Source organism: Cuculus canorus, chromosome 3 (genome assembly GCF_017976375.1).
Source record: "Cuculus canorus isolate bCucCan1 chromosome 3, bCucCan1.pri, whole genome shotgun sequence".
NCBI classification, from domain to species: Eukaryota; Metazoa; Chordata; class Aves; order Cuculiformes; family Cuculidae; genus Cuculus; species Cuculus canorus.
This window is the reverse complement of record NC_071403.1, coordinates 66,529,819-66,549,167: the sequence shown is the minus strand read 5'-3', so window position 1 is coordinate 66,549,167 and position 19,349 is coordinate 66,529,819. Positions and strand designations below refer to the sequence as shown.

Below are 19,349 nucleotides of genomic sequence, written 5' to 3'. Positions count from 1 at the left end.
GCTGCCACCCCTAGGGAACGGAATATGGGATATATGGGTTATATGGGATATGGGATACGGGCAAGGGCTACTGCCCAGCTAGGGGGGGTCACTAGGGACAGGGGGTGAAGGGGGGAAATTGGGGTGATGCCAAGTCCAGGGGAGCTGCATCTGGCCCTGTGGGGGATAGGATATGGGATAAGGGGGGTGGGACATGGGCAAGGGCTGCTGCCTGGACAGGGAAAGTGTCACCAGGGCCAGGGGGTAATGTGGGGGTGACTGGGTTCCCACTGTCCTAGTGTCCCAGGGGAGCTGTGGTCCCTGTGTCCTGGTGCCCCCGGTCCCAGGGGCGTAGTGAACCGAGTGTCCCTGTTCCCAGTGTCCTCAGGGAGGCTGGGGTCCCGTTGTGCCCATGTCCTAGGGGTCCCAGTGTCCCTGTTCCCAGTGCCCCGGAGCCCCCATGTCCTGGGGCAGTGGTGATCATGGTGCTCGTGGTGCTCCCGTTTCCCTGTGTCCCAGGGGGCTGGTGATCAAAGTTTCCTGGTGTCCCACTGCCCCCGTGTCCCCTTTCCCGGTTTTCCTGGAGAGGCCCATGATCCCAGTGCCCTTGGTCCCGATGTCCCGGGGACGGTGGTGATCAAGGTTTCCCGGTGTCCCGGGGCTCCCGGTGCCCCTGTGTCCCCATGTCCTGGTGTCCTTGTTCCCGAGGGGACAATGATCCTAGTGTCCCTGTGTCCGGGTTCTTGGGGAGCGGTGATCTCTTTTTCCCGGTGTCCCTATGTCCTGGTGCCCTCGTTCCCTGTGTCCCGGTGCCCCGGGAGGGTGGTGTTTTTCCTGGTGTCCCGTCGCCACTGTGTCTGGGGAGGCGGTGATCCCTATTTCCAGGTGTCCCAGGGTGGGGGCGGTGGTGGTGATCCCTGTTTACTAGTGTCGCGGAGGGGGCGGTGATCCCAGTTTCCTGGTGTCCCTGTGTCCCCGTGTCCCGGTGCCCCGGGGGCGGTGTTTCCCGGTGTCCCCGTGTCCCGGTGCCCCGGGGGCGGTGTTTCCCGGTGTTTCCCGGTGCCGGCGCCTGCGCGGTGCGGCGGTGTCGGGGCCGGGCGGTGGCGCCGCCGTTCCCGGTTCCCGCCGGTGCCCGGGGCGATGGCGGAGGCCGGGAGGGCGGCGCGGCGGCTGTCGCGGGCCGGGGAGAGCCTTTACCGGGTGCTGGGGCTGAGCAAGGGCAGCCCCCCCGAGGAGGTCAGGAGAGCCTACCGGTACGGGGCACCGGCACCGGGGGGGGCCGGGAGAAGGGGGAGTTGCGGGCACGGGGGGGGCCGGGGCGGGGTGGGAGAAGAGGGGCTGCCGGTACCGGGATGGGGGGATCCGGGATGGGAGATGGGGGCCTGCCGGTACCGCGGTTTCCGGGACAGGATGGGGGTTGGGAGGGGGCTGCCGGTAAACGGCGGCTACTGTTAAGGCGGAGTCCGGGACAGGGGAGGTCCGGGATGGGGGCGCTGCCGGTGTTAAGGGGGGTCGGGGAGGGGGGCGCTGCGGCACCGGGGGGCGCTACTGGGACTGAGGAGGGCGGGACGGGAGGAAGGGGGACTGCCGGTAAAGTGGGGGGGGAGGCGCGGGATGGGAGAAGGGGCGCGACCGGGACCGACGGGGTCAGGGAAGAGAGGGGGCGTGGGAAGGGGCTACCGAGACGGGGGGGTGGGGGGGACCGGTAACGCGGGGGCCTCAAGGGGGGTCCGGGATGGGGCGTACTGGGACGGAGGGGCCAGAGGTAAGGGGGGGGCCAGGATGGGAGAAGGAGGGACTATCGGTACCGGGAGGATATAGGGGTATGGGACAGGAGGGGGCGCACCGCGAGGGGGAGGCTACTGGTAAGGGGGTCCCGGGATGGGATGGGGGTGGGAGGGGACTACCGGGGGGTGGGGCTGGCGGTAAGGGGTGGGGGAGTCCACGATGTGCGGGGTCCGGGATAGGGGGGTACCGGAATGGAGGGGGGGGGATGCCGGTAAGGGGGGTGCAAGATGGGTGAAGGGGAGACTACTGGTACCAGGGGGAGCTGGGATGGGGGAATCCGGGACAGGGGGGGCTGCCGGAAAGGGGGAGTCCAGTATGTGGGGATACCAGGACAGGTACCAGGATGGAGGGGGTCTGGTACCCAGGGCTCTGCCAGGGCTGAGGGAGCTACCGAGATGGGAGGGGGTCCAGTAGGGAGGGGCTGCTGGGGTGGAGGTTTGCCAGGACGGGGGGGAGAGGGGGGCTACCGGTACCGGTGGGGGCACCTGGGGCTGTACCGGTACAGGGGAGGGCTCGTGGGAGTGGGGGTCCAAGAGGGGACGGTACTGGTAGGGGGATGCCTGGGGCTGGGGGCTACCAGTATGGGGAGGGGGGGCTCCTGGGGCAAGGGGATTGCTGAGATGGAGGGGCTACCGGTGCAGAGCAGGGGGTTACCAGTAAGGGGGGGCAGCCTGGGGCAGGGGGGCTACCAGTATAGTGGTCCTACCGTCCAGGGGTGAGGCCAGGGGGTCTGTTCTGTTGTCCATCCTGGTGCTGAGGTGCTTCGGGGTCCGTCCTAGCATCTGTCCTGGGAATGATACTGGGGGCATCCATCCCAATGTCTGTCTCAGGGATGAGAATTTGTGGTCACCAGCCGGGAGGAGGTTAGGGTGGGTCCATCCCGAGGCCCATCCTGAAGTCCATCCGGGAGTTTAAGTGCTGCAGGGTCCATCCTAGGGTCCACCCCAGTGTCTACCCCGGGAATGATGCTGAGGGGCACTATCTGAATGTCTCTCCCTGGGCCCGTTCCAGGGATGAGTATGTGCAGACACCAGCCCAGGGGTCTATCCCAGGGATCAGGTTGAGGGGTCCATCCCAGTACCCATCCCAGGGATTAATATGTGCAGACACCAGCCCAAGGGTCTGTCCCAGGGTCCATCATGGGAATCAGGTTGGGGGGGATCCATCCCAGTTTCCATCCCATGACCCCTTCCAGAGATAAGGGTGTGTGGACTCCAGCCAGAGGCTCCATCCTGGTGTCCATCCCTGGGCCCATCCCAGGAACGAGCATGTGTGGACATCAGCTGAAGTGTCCATCCCAGGATCCATCCCTGAGCCTGGACCTATCCCATCTGCCATGTCCTGTAGGAAGCTGGCACTCAAGTACCACCCAGACAAGAACCCGGATGATCCAGAGGCAGCCGAGCGCTTCAAGGAGATCAACAGCGCCCATGCCACACTGAGTGACGAGTCCAAGCGCCAGATCTATGACCAGTATGGCTCCCTCGGGCTCTACGTGGCCGAGCAATTTGGCGAGGATGCCGTCAAGCACTACTTCCTCATGTCCAAGTGGTGGTTCCAGGTGAGCCCTGCCCGGCCTCGGCATCACTGGAGCTCTGGGGTGTGCCAGGTGGCGTGACAGACGCTTCCGTCCCCTCTACAGGCCCTGGCTCTGTGCTGCGGCTTGCTGACCTGCTGCTGCTGCTGCTGCTGCTGCTTCTTCTGCTGTGGGACGTGCTGCCCACCCAAGGAGGACGAGCCCTACAAGTACGTGGACCCAGAGGACCTGGAGGCGCAGATGCGAGCCGAGGAGAGTGGTGAGTGTGGCTGCCTGTGGCTGCTGAGCCCTAGCACCCCGGACTGCCTGGCTTTCACTTTTGGGGGGTCCCCACATCTCATCTCCCATGGGAGGCAGAGCTGGGGGCTCAGATCGGGCTGAGCTGCGTCCCTTGTTAACAGCCAGCCCACAGCGTCTCCGGTCCGGAGTGGGGCTGATGACAGCGGTGCAGGGAAGCACCACGCAGGCCATGGGGAAGCCTCCTCCTCCCTCCTTTTCCCTTAGGAGTGGCTGGAAGACGCTTGGACCCATGCGTTCCCATTGAGGGAGTGTTGGGAGAGCAGCTGGGCTCTAGGCTGGCTCTGGTTCCCAGGCACTGGGCATACTGGTGCTTGCAAGAAGTCCCAGATCCCTGCTCACTGGCACCACGGGATGGGGCACAGGCACTGACCTGCAGCTCCTCTTTTCCAGATCCGCAGATCCCAGTTGTGGCACAGCCACCACCTGCCAGAGTGGAGCCCTTGCCGGCTGCCAGCACCTTGAATGATGCCTGAGGTGGCCGTGGTCCCACCGGCTGCCCTAGCACGTCAGGCAGGGATTCTCCTTTGGGACTGCTGCTCTCCAGGACCCCACTTGTGCCACCCGGTGTGGTTCTTCCACCTCAGGGTGGCTGGAATCTCAGGTTTATTTGGTCAGCACCAGCACAGGGGCCCTGGTGCCCCTGCTCAGCTCCGGGGCGATGCCCCCGGCTCCCCGTGCCTCGCCTGCCACTCTGTTCCCACACAGCACCGGCAGCCGCGAGTGGAGGCCTCTCCAGGCCAGGCTCTGGATCTTCCAAGCGGGAGCCGAGTGCATCTGAGACCATAGCACTGTAACTCCGGGGCTGGGCTGTGCCCGCTCTGCGCCCTCCTGGGTCCCCTCCGATGGGCGCTGGGTGCCAAACGCTGCCGATGGGGCTGGGGTCACACGCTGTGCACCTTCCTCATCCCTGTGGCGTTCCGGGGTGCCGGCAGCTGCTGGCAGACAGCCTACAGGGCTGGGCCCTGGGCAGGCACTTTCCTTGGGTTTGTACGGGTTTGTGGGCACCATTAAAGGATGGCGGGAGGGGAGCGTGGTTCCCAGTGATCTCTGTCACGCCGAAACTCTCTGCAGTTGGACGGGCCCTGCCCTGTGCCAGGGGCTGTGGCCATGGGTCATGCCACTTCTGCCACTGCCACGCTGTTCGGCTCTGTTCCTGTCTCCCTGCATCCCAGTGGGAGATGGATGCTCTGGGCAGCAGCTGTGGGGTCGTGGTGGTGAGGATCGGGGCCATCCTTAGTCCCTAGAGCAGCTCCACTACCCCGGGACCCTTCTCACCACCTGTGCCGATCCTGCTGTGCCACTTCGTCCCTGTCTCCTGGCATCCTGGTGGGAGACAGCTGGTCCAAGGGGCTGCAGTGGTGCAACTTGGACCATCCCTGCTCCCTGGAGCAGCTCCCCTGCCCCTGAGACCCTTCCCTTTGCCTTCACTGGTCGCATTGTGATGTGTGGCTCTGTCCCTGTCTCCCTGTATCCCAGTGGGAGATGACTGCTCCAGGGACTGCGATGGTGTGGCCAGGGTCATTCCTGGTCCTTGGACTCTTCCCACCGCCTCTGTCTATCCCACTGTGCAATGCTGCCCTGGAGCCCACCATCCCTCTGCCCAGCCACGCTGCCCAGCTCCTGCCCTGCTGCCGAGGGGGGAAGAGGGCCCAGGGGACACTGAGCCCTTGGCTGTTCCCTCCTGCTCTGCCCGGGACGCGTGGGCTTTGCCTCACTCCCTAAATATAGCGGAGAGCCAGGGCGAGCGGAGCACCAGGATGTCCCTGGCACCATCTGCCTGGGCACCCTTCCATACTGCTGCTGGGGAGCCTGGATGGGGTCCATGGGGCTGGGAGACACCGGCTTGTCCTGGCCTCACTGCCTAAGGGAGAGCACCCACATCCCAGCTGGAGTGCACAGCTCTTCCCGGCTCCCAGCCTGGTGATGGGCACCTCAGCACTGGTGGGATGGGAGCCCAGCCCCTCGTCCTCCCCGGGCAGGAGGTGGTGGGGGCTCTGCGGAGCCCCCTGAGCAGTGCCACTCATCCTGGGGAGCTGGGATGGGGGTGGGATGGGCACAGGGGAGACTCTGACCGGGGGTTGACTCGGGAGACTCTGACCGGGGGTCGGCTCAGGAGCCTCTGCCCCACAGCTCCTTGAGGCCTCCTGAGATGCTGGTCCCAGGGTCAGCCCATCTTATGACGCTGGTCCCAGTGCCAGCCAGGCCCTGGTGGGTCAACTGGTCCCAGGGTCAGCCGGGTCCTGGCTCCAGCGGGTCAGTCGGTCACTTGGCTGACTGGTCATGTGGTCAGCCTGTGCCGGGACGCCGGTCCCAGACAGTCCTAGGGGTCAGTGGGTCCTGGGATGCCGGTCCCGGGGATCAGCCGCTCCCGGTGGGTCAAGCCTGTCCTGGCATGCCGGTGCTGGTGCCAGCCGTCCCCGGGGTCACCTGGTCCCGGTGTCAGCCGGTCCCAGTGAATGTCCCCAGGATCAGCCCCTCCCGGGATGCTGCTCCTGGGGCTCAGCCCCTCCCGGGGTGCCGGTCCTGGTGCCAGCCGGTCCCGATGGGTCAGGCCGTCCTGGGATGCCGGTCCTGGTGCCAGCCCGCCCGGGGTCACCGTGCCGGTCCCGGTCCCGCCGGTGGCCCCCGCCGTGACTCAGTGTCACCCGACGCCGCCGACAGCTGCGGGGCGGGGGCCGCTAAAAATAGCGCCGGGCTCACGGGACAGAGCGGGACCGGACCGGAGCGGGGCTGACCGGCACCGGGACAGGAGCGGGGCTGAGCGGGGCTGACTGGCATCGGGACTGGGCCTGGAGCGGGACTGACCGGGTCTGAGCGGGGCTGTGCAGAACCGGGACCGGAGCGGGGCTGGAGCGGGTCTAAGTGGGACCGGGACTGGAGTGGGACTGACCGAGTCCGAGCAGGGCTGAGCGGGGCTAAACGGGACCGGCACGGAGTAGGGCTGTCCAGGACGGGGACTGGGACCGGGATTGGAGCGGGACTGACTGAGTCCGAGCGGGGCTGTGCGAGACCCGAGTGGGTCCGGAGCGGGGCTGAGCGGGACCGGGACCGGAGCGGGTCCGGAGCAGAGCTGAGTGGTTCCGAGCGGGACCGGGGCGGGACCGGGGCGATGAACTTCGCGGTGGGGCTGAAGCCGCTGCTGGCGGAGGCGCGGAGCATGGAGAGCCTGGAGAAGCAGCTGATCTGCCCCATCTGCCTGGAGATGTTCTCCAAGCCCGTGGTCATCCTGCCCTGCCAGCACAACCTCTGCCGCAAGTGCGCCAACGACGTCTTCCAGGTGAGCTAAGATGGGATCCCGGGACACCGGGAACAGCCCCGGCCCGGCGGCGGGCAGGGAGCTGTGTCTGTGTGCATCTCCATGTCCATATCCATGTCCGTGTCCATGTCCCTGCCCATTCCTATGTCCGTGTCCATGTCTCTGCCCATTCCTATGTCCGTGTCCATATCCATGTCTACGTCCCTGTCTATGTCTCTGTGTCCATGTCCACGTCTGTGTCTGTGTCTTGGTCCATGTCCGTGCCTATGTCCATGTCTCAGTCCATGTGCACGTCTGTGTCCATGTGTCCCTGTCTGTATCCATATCCATGCCCGTGTCCCTGTCCAGGGGGCACAGGGCTGGAGGCACTGGGTATTGGACTGTGGTGGGGCTGCCGGGGGTGTCAGGGGGCTGCCGGGGGGGCCCAGGGCTGCAAAGGGCTCTGCTGGTGAGTGTGAAGGTCCGCGGGGTTACAGGGGCTGTGGGGGGGCGCTGGGGGTTACATGGGGTTCGGGGGGGTCTGGGAGTTACACGGGAAGGGGGGGGGCAGGGCTGGGGTTTACAAGGAGGTCCCGAGGTGCTGGGAGGGCACCGAGGGGGAGGTTCTGGGGTTGTGAGAAGTTGCCGGCGGGGGGTGCTGGGGAACTGGGGGTGCCATGGGTCGGGGTGGGGGGCAGGGGGAGATGCCAGGGGCTGAGGGGGGAGATTCTGGGGGGCAAGTTCTGGGGGCTGGGGTTTACAAAGGGGTCCTGAGGTGCTGTGGGAGCACTGGGAGGGGTGCCAGGAGGGATGCCAGAGGCTGGGGAGGGGAGGCCATGGGGGTTGGAGGGGGTTGCTGGGAGGATGTCAGAGGGGTCTGGGGGTGCCAGGGGCTGGGGTGGAAGGATCTGGGGGGAGGATTGCTGGTGTGGATGCTGCGGGGCTGGGGTTGCGGGGGGCTGGAGAAGGAGGTTCTAGAGGCTAGGGGAGGCTCGGGATGGGGCATGCCAGGGTCTGGGGGCTTTGACCGCCCCTCCCTCCCTCCCCCCCCAGGCGTCCAACCCGCTGTGGCAGTCGCGGGGTCCCAGCGCGGTACCGTCGGGCGGGCGGTTCCGGTGCCCGTCGTGCCGGCACGAGGTGGTGCTGGACCGGCACGGGGTGTACGGGCTGCAGCGGAACCTGCTGGTGGAGAACATCATCGACATCTACAAGCAGGAGTCCGCCAGGTTGTGGGGGAGGGGAGGGCGCACGGGGCACCCCATGGGGCCCAAGGGGCACTGGGGAACTCAGTGGGACAGTGTTGGAGCTCATGCGGCAGTGAGGAGCCCAAGGGGGCAGTGGGGAGCTCAAGGGGGGGGCAGTGAGCATCCCATGGGGCAGCAGGGAGCCCAAAGGGGCAATGGAAAGCTCGGGGGGGGGGGGGGGGGGGGGGCAGTGGGGACCCTGTGGTGCAGCAGGGAGCTCATTTGGGACAACATGGGTTAGCGGGGACCTCAGTGGGGCAGTGAGCACCCCATGGGGCAGCGGGGAGCGCAGTGGGGCAGTGGGGAGCACATAGGGCAGTGAGGAGCCCACGGGGAACTGGAGACTCACTGCAGTACCAGGCACCCCACAGGGAATCAGGGACTCCACAGGCACGACAGCCCCCCTCCCCAGGGGCAGTGGGGAGCTTAGGGGGCAGTGGGCACCCTATGGGAGCACAGGGCAACCCATGGGGCAGTGGGGAGCCCACAGGACAGCAGGCACCCCATAGGCTGGGAAACCCCAAGGGTGCAAGGGGGCTCCAGGGCCGCTGTAGGCACAGGGCAGGGGGTGGAGCCCACCTGGAGTGTGATGGATGCAGGGCTGGGGGTGTCCGTGGGTGCCGTGCTGGGGATGTCTATGGGTGCCATGCCCACCAGTGGTCACGGTGCTTGTCCACTGCCCACAGGCCCCTGCACGCCAAGGCTGAGCAGCACCTAATGTGTGAGGAGCACGAGGATGAGCGCATCAACATCTACTGTCTGCGCTGTGAGGCACCCACCTGCTCCCTCTGCAAGGTCTTCGGGGCACACAAGGACTGCGAGGTCGCCCCATTGCCTGCTGTCTACCAGAGACAGAAGGTGGGGAAGCCGGGGGGAGCTTGGGGGAGCCAGAGGGTGCCCGTCCATCCCATCCCATCCCATCCCATCCCATCCCATCCCATCCCATCCCATCCCATCCCATCCCATCCCATCCCATCTCATCCCATCCTATCCCATCCGATCCCATCCCATCCCATCCCATCCCTTACACCCATCCCATCCATTGCATCACATCCCATCCCTCACACCCATCCATCCCCTCCCAGAGCGAACTCAGTGACGGCATCGCCATGCTAGTGGCAGGCAACGACCGCATCCAGGCCATCATCACACAGATGGAGGAGATCTGCCACACCATTGAGGTGGGTGGAGTGTCCCTGTGTCCCCCCAGATCCCCAGAGCAGGTGGTGGGGACACAACAGAGCAGCCTCTGAACCCCACGGCCCCCACAGGAGAATGGGCGGCGGCAGAAGCAGCACCTGGGGCTGCGCTTCGATGCTCTGTACGGCATCCTGGAGGAGCGGAAGAAGGAGCTGCTGCAGAGCATCGCACAGGAGCAGGAGGAGAAGGTGCAGCACGTGCGGGGCCTCATCCGGCAGTACGGAGACCACCTAGAGGCCTCCTCCAAGCTGGTGGAGTCAGCCATCCAGGCCATGGAGGAGCCCCAGATGGCCGTGTACCTGCAGGTCCGGGCTGGTGGTGGAACTGAGGCGGGCAACTAGGAGGGTCAGGACCCTCCAAGGTCACTGGGGTTCCTTCCAGGATCTGAGGCTGCCCCCAAGATCTGGGGGACCAGGACTGTCCAAGGGGGCTGGGGCTGATCTGGGTGGGGGCAAGAGTGTCCAAGGGGGCTGGGGCTGCCCCCAGGACCTGGAGGGGAGGCAGGACCCTCCAAGGTCCCATTGCTGACACCCACCCCTTTCCTCCACAGCACTCCAAAGAGCTCCTGAAGAAGTGAGTGGCTTTGGGGGCACTGGGACAGGATAGGGGCACGAGGCTGGGGGCATTGGGACAGGGTGGGCAGCACTGGGGGAGGGTCAGGATCAGGGTGGAGGCACGGTGCTGGGGTCACAGGGGTCGGGATGGGGGACACAGCTGTGTCTAGATCTGCCACACCATGGCTGGTGCTGCCACACCATGGCTCGGCCGCGGGGGTCCCGTGGCTGTGTCACAGCGGTCCTGGCTCTCTGCCCTCAGCTCCAGGCTCACAGGGTCCCGAGGTGGGTTAGCAGGGATCCCGTGGGCACTGGCCCCCAGCTCTAGGCTCGTGGTCCTGCAGGATCTTGGCTATGTCCAAGGTATCCACGGTTGGGTGCGTGGGGGCCATGGCTGGGTTTGGAGGAGCATAGCGGGGGGTCCCTTGGGCGCTGCCCCCAGTTCTGGTCCCACAGGATCATGGACATGTCCAAGGTGCCCATGAGCAGCCGCCCTGAGCCGGGCTACGAGAGCATGGACCACTTCTCCGTCAACGTGGACTGCGTGGCCGAGATGCTGCGCACCATCGAGTTCCAGACAGGTACCGGTGCCGGATGGGCACTGCCAGGACGGGGGATGCCCAGGGTAGACCCCCCCACAATGTGTCCTATGTGGGACTGTGCCCGCTGTCACTGGAACGGGGACACACAGACCCTGGGGACGCTGTGGGGCTGCCTGTCCCGTGTCCCCCGGCCGTGGGCTGTGGTGGCAGTTTCTGGCTGCCCACGCCATGGGGAGAGGGCACTCACTGAATGCCCCTCTCCACAGAGCCGCTGGGCGAGGAGGACGCGGATGGAGCCGGGGACGGCAGCGAGGTCGTGGCTGACGAGGAACGGCTGGACAGCATGGAGGCGGCTGAAGCCACCGAGGGTGAGCCCTGCTGTACCAAGATGTGCCATGCTGTGCCATGCTGTGCTGTGCCATGGTGTGGTGGGCCATGCCATCCCGTACCATGCCATGCTGTGCTGCACCATGCTGTGCCATGCCATGCCATGCTGTGCCATCCCATGGCGTGCTGTGGTGTGCTTGGCTGCTGTGCTTGTCCCCAGGGTGGTGAGGATGGCTGGGGGCAGTGGGCCCAGAGGGCTGGGGCTGTGCCATGTCCATGGAGGGGGACAATGCCACATCATACTGTGCCACGGTGTGCCATGCCATGCCATATCGTGCTGTGCCATGCCATGGTGTGCCATGCTGCGTTGTGCCACGCCATGGTGTGCCATGCCAAGCCATGCTGTGTGATGCCATGGCTGGTGCTGTGTCTGCATGGCTGCGCCCTGGCCCCCATTGGCTGCGCGGGTCCTGCTCTGTGCTGGGGCACCCCAACCTCCAGCGTGTCCCCCACTCTCCCCTGCAGATGCGGGGCCGAGGCAGAAGCCGTTGAGCTCCCCCCATGGTGAGACCCTCACCGGGACGGGATGGGGGGATGGGGCCAGGCCGTGGGGCGCCATAGGGCAAAGGAGGATGGCTGGGGTTGGGGATAGGGGGTTCATACCTGGGGTCCTCCGGGCCCTCCCTGCCTGCAGGGGTGGGGGTCCTGCTGTGGTTCTGAGGCTGCTTTCCCACACAGGTCAGCACTGAACCAGCCCTGTGGGCAGCAATGGCACCACCGGCTCATCTTGTCCCAGCGTCCATCAGTGAACCCCAACCCTGCTGCTGCTGCCCTCAGACATCAGACCCCAGCCCTCTGACCCCCAACACCAGACCCCTGCCCTGCCACTGCGACCCCCAAATGCTGGACCTCAGCTCTGTGACTGTGACCTCCAAGTGCTGGACCACAGCCTTGCCGCTGCGAACCCCAAACATCAGACCCCAAACCTGCTGCTGCGACCCCTTCAGCGCTGGAGCTGCTCCTCTTTGACATTAAACTGTGTGGGAAGACATCATCTCGGTGTGGTGTATGGGTCTGGGGGGGCACGGCGGCTGCCCCTAACCCAGCTCTCTGACCACTCTGTGTGATCCAGTTTAGCTGGACCCCAGCCCCACCACCCCAGCGATGTCCTTGACCCCATGGGAGGGTCCATGCCCTCGGAGAGCTCCAGCACCTTTTGGCTCTGGTGCAGCCATGGGCTTTGCACCCCAGCCCCTGCAAGTTCTGCCCCCTGTTGTGGCCACTGCCGGGGGAGGCACAAACACCCCCGGTCCCACCAGCCAGACACCGTCACAGCGTCATGGTCCCCTGGGTGCTCTGAGCAAACAGCGCTGGGATGAGCTGTCTGAGTACACAGCCGGCAGTGCCACTCTCAGCGCCATGTCAGGGCTTGTGCCCCCCGCCTGCCCACCGGGACCCCCGGCTGCGTCACCTGCCTCGTCCTGCTCTACCGTGGCGTCATGGCTGATGCAGCTGATGATGCCCATGGCAAAGGCACAAGGCTGGGCACTGCGGGGGTGTCCCCGAATGCCACCCCCCTTTCTTTGTTGGGGACATCAAAGGCTAGGGCTGGCTGGGACCCCAGTACCTGGCAGACTGGGACTCCCACACTGAGTCCAGGGGCAACCAGGCTGCCAGGGGCTGGGGTGCAGGATCCCAGAGGATGGGCAAGGATAGGCCCATGGGAAACTGGGAAACGGAATGCAGGTGCATGGAACGTCCTGGTGGACCTGGGGCTGGGACAGAATTGTGGAATCATGGAATGTTTTGGGTCAGAAGTGACCTCAAAGCCCATCCAGTTCCAACCCCCTGCCATAGACAGGGACACCTCCCACTGGATCAGGTTTCTCAAAGCCACATCCAGCCTGGCCTTGATCACCTCCATCCCCACACTCACTCATGTCCACCCATCAAACCCCCTGTCCCAGTGAGGATGCAAGCCCTCAGCCTTGGCTGGGACTGGGATAAGGGATGCCTCTGCTCTCCTGCCTCCCCAAGCTGTGAGGGAGGAACAATGCCATGATCCCAGCCTGGCTGCTTCCAGTCACCACATGATCATTCACCAGAAATATCTCAGGAGAGCTTGCATGGTCCCTCGGGTCAAGGATGATGCTGAGCAGCCTCTCCATCCCTGTGCTGGCTGTTTGGGGATGTGGCACCCCTCAGGACATCCCCCTTTCCCCAACATCCACCAGAGATGATTGAAAGTGTCTCACCAGGACCCGGGTGTCCCCACTGTCCTTGGGGGTTGGGGTTTCCCAACCCTTGATCCAGATTCTCTGGGCGCTGTCTTCCCCTTCCTCAGCCCCAGCCTGTTCCTTGGACAGGCAAAGTGGATGCTCCCCTGGACCCTGCACATCCCAGCCCCGGTGTCTCTGCCTGGCTGATGCCCTCCCTGCACATCAAGGCAAGGGTTTAAACTCCCTCATTTGTTGTCTGTTTATGTCCCCGTGTTTATGTCCCCCTCCCCCTGAGCTAGGTCTCCACCAGCATCTCCAGGCCAAGCTCCCAGTTCATCCGTGTCTCTCCCTGGTCCCTGGTCTGCTGTGCATCCCAGTCAGCACCAAGCCAGGAGCCAGTGAGTGCGAGTTACTGCTCGGCTCTAGTGCTGCATTTCAGCCTGGAGAAGAGAAGGCTGCAGGGAGATCTTAGAGCAGCTTCCAGTACTGAAAGGAGCTCCAAGAAAGCTGAAGGGCTCTTGATCAGGGAGTGCAGGAATAGGATAAGGGGGAACGGTTATGAGCTGCAAGAGAGGAGATTGAGATGAGATCTTAGGAAGAAATGTTTTCCTGTGAGGGTGGGGAGGCCCTGGCCCGGGTTGCCCAGAGAAGTGGTGGCTGCCCCATCCCTGAAGTTTCTATTTGAGCTGAACCTGTCGTGGAACATGAGGGACAACATCACAAAAAAGCTTTCAGCAGTGAACTCTGAGCTGCAGAGGAGACAGAAACAGTCTCTCCATGTGGAGGGGCCACCAGCACTCTGGGATACTGGAGATGAGCCCTCCTCTCCTGGGGAGGTGGTGCCTGCAGAGCCCTGGCCAGGCTGGAGCTCTGCAGCTGTGGGGAGGTAACCTCGGGATCCAGGGCAGGGGCCCAGCCATGCTGAGGCGGCTGGAGCACCCACTGCGTGAGAAAGCGCTGGGATTGCTCAGCTGGAGCAGAGGAGCCGGACATGTTGTTAAATCCCTGTGTATTCACGCTTGAGGGGAGGGAACAAAGATGGAGCCAGGCTGTTCCCAGTGGTGCCCAGGGACAGGACCAGGGACAACAAGTTCAAACTAAAACACAGGAGATCCCACTGAAGCTTATTTCAAAAGTTTTGGGGTGGGGAGTTCTCTTTGTTTATTTTTTTTCCTCAAAAAGCACTCCTTTTTCAACCATGAGGCTGACCAAATGGGTTACCTGGACCAGGCTGCCCTGAGAAGCCGTGATCCCAACCTGTGGACTCCCTGAGCAGCGAGAGGTCCCTGAAGCTGCCCTTGTCCCAGTTCAGGCAGGATAAGACAGAGTGAGCTGTCGTGATCCGTGTCCAGTTTGGGTTTGGAGGGAGATGCTCCACGGACCCTGTTGCAGTAGGGTCTTTCTTGCCAGTGCAGTCCCCCAGTTCCAAGTTCCCCACGTCCAGGTGGAATTTCCTCTTTCGATGCCCAAGTGGACACTGCAGCAAGCTCCGTCTGCCCCTGCCCAGAGAAAGGGGTGGAGTGGGAGATCTCCAAGGCCCCTTCCACCCCCAACCGTCCTGGCATCCAGTGACTCCTCTTGAGCTCATCCACAAAGGCTTCCCGGCTTCCCTCAACTCCAGTGCTGCCTCCTGCCAGATCCCTCCTGCCAGGTCACTGAACTGGGTGCACTAGGAGCCCAGAGGCCCCTCATTCCTGCCTGCACTCCTGCCTGCCCTCTGGGCACTGTTGCTGCCACACCCCATGCACCCTCCAGAACCACCCCCCCCACACACACACTGCTCTGGTCCTGCCCTTCCAGCAGATAGTTGGGATGCTCAAGGCTCTGAGAGGACCTGGGATGCCCATGAGGAGGCTGAAACCCTCCAGCTGGCTTTGAAAGGCTCCATCCATCTCCCACTCTTCAGTGGGGGTCTGAAACATATACCTGTTTTCCTACAGAGAAGCCGGGGAGAGGCTTTTAAACAGGGAGTGAGGAGATAGGTCGAGGAGGGAATGGTTTGAAGCTACAAGAGGGGAGATTGAGATGAGATCTTAGGAAGAAATGTTTTCCTGGGAGGGTGATGAGGCCCTGGCCCAGGTTGCCCAGAGAAGTGGCTGCCCCATCCCTGGAGGTATTCAAGGCCAGGTTGGATGGGGCTTGGAGTGACCTGATCCAGTGGGAGGTGTCCCTGCCCATGGCAGGGGGTTGGAACTGGATGGGCTTTGAGATCCCTTCCAGCCGAAACCACTTCATGATGAAGAAATGCTCCCCGCCACCGTGTCCCTCTTCCTGCCCTCTGTTCAGGTCCTGACCACCAGCACCGTGTGTCCCACAGAGAAGCCCTCACCCCACTGCTCCTACACAGGGGGAGCTGTGTCCCTCTGGAAGGGCCGTTATCCATCCCCCCTCCCCGAGTCCCATGAGCCACTCCCACCTGTCACAGTGCTCCAACAGCTGCCCCGGACGCTGTCACATGCAGAGCTCTGGTACTCCCAACTTGCATCCTGGCTGCCCATGGTTTGGTGCAGCACCCCTTGTCCTGCTTGCTGGTGGAGAGGTGCCCACCATTCACATCCCTGCATGTCCTCCACACCCACAGGGGCTGGGAGCCCCTTCTCCATGGAGACCATGGTGCAGCCGCCCCGACCCAGGACCAACGCAGCCCCGACCCCAGTCCTGCTCCCACATGGCCCATCCCCAGGGATGCTCAGCCTGAACTCCGTTCCTGGTGAGCCTGGTCCCCACTCCCGGTGATCCTGGCTCCTCTGTTCCCAGTCACTCCTGTCCCTGTTCCTGGTGAGCCTGGTCCTCATTCCTGGTGATCCCAGTCCCCATTCCCGGTGATCCCGATCCCCATTCCTGGTGATCTCACCCGTTCCCCGCCCCGCACTCACTCACACCTCAGGTTTCCACCACGTTTTATTACAAAAATGGGTGCGGGGCCATCCCGGGGCTGTGCCGGTGCCGGTACCGCTCGGCCCAGCGCCGGGGATGAGGTGAGCGCAGATGGTGCCGATGCCGGTACTGGTGCCGGTGCCCAGTTCCCTGGTGCCGGGTTCACCAGTACCGGTGCCGGGTTTGCTGTTTCTCGGTGCAGCTCCGAGCAGCGCGGAGGCTGAGCCAGATCCCGAACCGGCCCCAGGAGGGTCCCGGTATCCCGGGATGCGCTCAGCATCCCACAGCGTCGAGGATGCGGCGGTGCCGGAGGTGCCGGTGCCCCGGTGCCCCGGGATGCGCTCAGCGCCCCACGGCGTCGAGGATGCGCCGGTTGGCGTCGGCGCGGGCGCGCTGGCTCTGGGCTCGGGCGAGCAGCAGGAGGTGCCGCAGGAGGTGGAAGGTGAGGTCGATGGAGAGCGGCGGCTCCTCCCGCCGCGCCCGCCACGGCTCCGGGGCCAGCGGCACCGGCGGCGGCACCGGCGGCGGCCACACCGGGCGGCCCCGAGCCTCGGCCCCGGCGGCCGGGACGGAGCCGTCGAGGCGGGCTAGCAGCAGCAGCAGGAGGGCGAGCAGCGCCCGGCGCATCCTCGGCTCCGTGCGCACCTGCGGGGCCGCGGGCTCAGAGTCACCGGGAGGCACCGGGCACCGAGCGGGGACCAGCGCACGGTGGCGGCAGTCCCGGGCGCGGTACCACCTCCCTGGTTCCCTGCCCGGTCCCATGCCCGGTGTACAGCCCCGTAACTGGTCCCCTGCCCCGGTACACGGTGCTCTGTCCCCGGTCTCCTGCCCGGTTCCCTGCCCACGTATCCGGTGCTCTGTCCTCGGTGCCCTGCATCCCGTACCCCGGTCTCCTGCCCGGCGATCTGTCCCCATATCCAGTGCCCTATCTCCGTTCCCCTGACGGTCCTCTATCCCCCGTCCCGTACCCGATGCTCCGTCCCCGATCCCCTGCCCGGTGCTCTGTCCCAGTACCCCGTGCTCTGTCCCCGGTGCCCCGTACCCGGTGCTCAGTCCCGTCCCCAGCCGGTGCACAGGCTGCAGAGCGCGATCGTCCCGTGGGGCTGAGCCGGCGGCGCGGCCGGGGGTTATAGAGGACCGGTAGCTCGGGCTGACGTCAGCGCCGGGCGAGGGCGGGAGGGGCACCGGGACGGCGGCGGGAGGAGGAAATCGGCAGCGGGGTGGCGGGGCAGGACCCTCTCCTCCCGGTGCCGGGGCCGCGACCCCGTTCCGTTCCGGTTCCCACCCGCCGGGGCCGGTCCCTGTCGGTGCCTGTGCCACCCGAGTCGGTGCCTGCTCCAGGGACGCCCCCCTCAGTGCCCCCGGTGCCCCCGCCTCGCCCCCCGCCCGGTGCCCGCGGCGCCGCTGTCCCTGGTGCTGAACGGCCGGGAGCACCAGGACACAGAAGCACAGAGAAACCGGGACATCGAGATACAGGGACACCGGGACACAGAGGCACAGGGACATCGAAATACAGGGATACCGGGATATCAGGGCATGGGCCAGCCAGGACACGGGGACACAGGCAGGCAGGGCCCCACGGTTGCCCCGAGCCCTGGAAATCCGTGCCAGGCCAGCGGAGCAGGCTGACCCGTGGCTGCTTGGTGTGGGACCCGGGTGGTCATGTTCAGCAGTGATGTCCTGGGCAGGCATTGGGTGTGGCTGTGGGGTCGTTTCTGGGTGGGGCTGGAAACACTGGCCACTGGCATTCAACGGCCACCGGCACTCAAAGGCCACCATCAGCCATCAGGCACCAGCACCCATTAGGCACCAGCATCCATTGGCCACTGGCACCCATCAGCCACTGGCACGTATTGGCCACCAGCACTCATCAGCTACCAGCACCCATCGGCCACTGGCACCCATTGGCCACTGGCATCCATTGGCCTTCAGCACCCATCGGCCACCACTGGTCATCAGCACCCACTGGCCACTGGCACCCATTAGCCACTGGCACCCATCAGCCATCAGTACTCATCAGCCACCAGCACCCATCAGCTGCCAGCATCCATCAGCCACCAGCACCCATCAGCCACCAGTACCCATCAGCCACCAGAACCTACTGGCATAGGATGGGCACGGGTGGGCACACACAACCCAGAGGCACCAGCAAAGCTGGCAGTGCCGAGGACAAACCGTCGCATGCCGGGGCTGGGCGCTGCGGACAAACCTGAGTGGTGGTGGCACCACGGGCCAAATCCTGTGACTCATAGTGCGAAGGCACCGTGGTGGCAGCACTGGCTGCATGCACGATGTTCCTGCCGGGGCTCCGGGCGCTGCTGCCAGGAGGTGACAGAGCTGCGGGCTCAACAAACCGCTGCCTGCAGCCTCCCCCCATCAGCACTGTGTCGCTGCACACATTCCCATCTACTGTACACCTGCAACCCTGCCATCATCTCTGTGTCCCTGCACTGCCCATCAGCCCTGCAGCCCTGCAGCCCCCATCATCCCTGTGTCCCTGCAATTCCCATCCTCTCTGTGTCCCTTTGCTCCCCATCACCTGTGTCCTTGCAGCCCCCTCGGCATCGCTCTGGCCCAGCAGGACTCTCGCACAGCACGTCCCACCTGGGGCTGCACAGGAGCAGCAGGCGCAGCACACGCTGCCATGCACTCGTGATACGGATGCGGCATGAAGGCTGGCACCGGGCACTGCTTCCCCGCGGCTCTGGGGCAGAGCCCTCCGCGGGGGCCAGGTTCAGGCCCGCTGACCTGGCAGCCCCCGTGCCATGGGGCTCCTGCTCCGCTTCACGCTGTGCTTGTAGCTCATTTGCTGCCAACTCGCCGGGGCCTTCCTGCAGCCCAGACCAAGCCGCAAGGGGCTGCACACCCTGGTGCTACAGCCACAGCCCCACGCAGAGCCCCAGGCCAGGCTGGGCCCCCCAGAACCCTGGTGCCAACTGCATATGGCCCCAGCCTCACAGCCCCAGCCCTGCAACCCCACAGCCCTGCACCGAGCCCCAGGCCACACCAGATCACTAAAACCCTTGTGCTGTTTGAACACAGCCCTAGCCCGGCAGCCCCGCACAGAGCCTGAGGTCAGGATGGATCCCCTGTAACCCTGGTGACATCTGTGCACATCTCCAGTCCTGCAGCTCGCTGCCTGTGCAGGACGAGCCCAGATGCATTTCCACTAGGCAGCACCGCAGGCAGCAGTGTCTCAGAGCTCCTCGCAAGCAGGACAGGCTGGCTTGTCTCAGACGAGGCACAGGGAGATGCAGCCCCGTCACAGCCCTAGCTCCAGCCCCTCCCTGCATCCTCCCCTTCGATGCACACCAAGCACACCGTGAGCCCCAGAGAACCCTGCACCCAGCACCTGTGTCCCCTCAGCACAGCTCGCCCGGCCCAGCTGTAGCGGAAGCATCGTTGTACCCCATGGCACAGCCACAGCAGGACCTGGTGACCCCCATAGCCACCCCTGACCCTCTGCCAGACCCCCAACCTGGCAGCGGGGAACCCACCCACAGCAACCCGAGCCCCCAGCACCGTGGTGCCCCAGTGCCATGCACCA

At 64.9% G+C, this 19,349-nt stretch overlaps 3 protein-coding genes across 5 annotated transcripts; 2 read left to right on the top strand and 1 right to left on the bottom strand.

Moving 5' to 3' along the window:
- Nucleotides 1-970: 970 nt before the first annotated feature.
- On the top strand, nt 971-4,640 carry DNAJC5G (DnaJ heat shock protein family (Hsp40) member C5 gamma). Its single transcript, XM_054061702.1, has 4 exons — nt 971-1,232; nt 3,115-3,328; nt 3,410-3,563; nt 3,995-4,640. The coding sequence occupies exons 1-4, from the start codon at nt 1,120-1,122 to the stop codon at nt 4,075-4,077; spliced, it is 564 nt and encodes a 187-aa protein (XP_053917677.1). The 5' UTR covers nt 971-1,119; the 3' UTR covers nt 4,078-4,640.
- A 1,570-nt stretch (nt 4,641-6,210) lies between these two features.
- TRIM54 (tripartite motif containing 54) lies at nt 6,211-11,748 on the top strand. 2 transcript variants are annotated; one of them, XM_054062651.1, is made up of 10 exons: nt 6,211-6,881; nt 7,893-8,065; nt 8,770-8,941; nt 9,169-9,264; nt 9,355-9,588; nt 9,834-9,856; nt 10,294-10,418; nt 10,646-10,747; nt 11,232-11,270; nt 11,445-11,748. In XM_054062651.1, exons 1-10 carry the CDS (start codon nt 6,714-6,716, stop codon nt 11,453-11,455), a joined length of 1,143 nt encoding a protein of 380 aa, XP_053918626.1. In that variant the 5' UTR covers nt 6,211-6,713; the 3' UTR covers nt 11,456-11,748. The 2 variants fall into 2 exon arrangements, with proteins under 2 accessions (XP_053918626.1, XP_053918627.1); XM_054062652.1 differs by lacking the exon at nt 11,232-11,270 and having other exon boundaries at nt 6,223-6,881.
- Nucleotides 11,749-15,865: 4,117 nt separating this feature from the next.
- On the bottom strand, nt 15,866-19,186 carry UCN (urocortin). Of its 2 annotated transcripts, XM_054062753.1 has the most exons (2): nt 16,845-16,929; nt 15,866-16,447 (listed from the first exon to the last, which is right to left on the bottom strand). In XM_054062753.1, exon 2 carries the CDS (start codon nt 16,427-16,429, stop codon nt 16,145-16,147), a length of 285 nt encoding a protein of 94 aa, XP_053918728.1. In that variant the 5' UTR covers nt 16,430-16,447; nt 16,845-16,929; the 3' UTR covers nt 15,866-16,144. The 2 variants fall into 2 exon arrangements, with proteins under 2 accessions (XP_053918728.1, XP_053918727.1); XM_054062752.1 differs by having other exon boundaries at nt 15,866-19,186.
- Nucleotides 19,187-19,349: the final 163 nt, after the last annotated feature.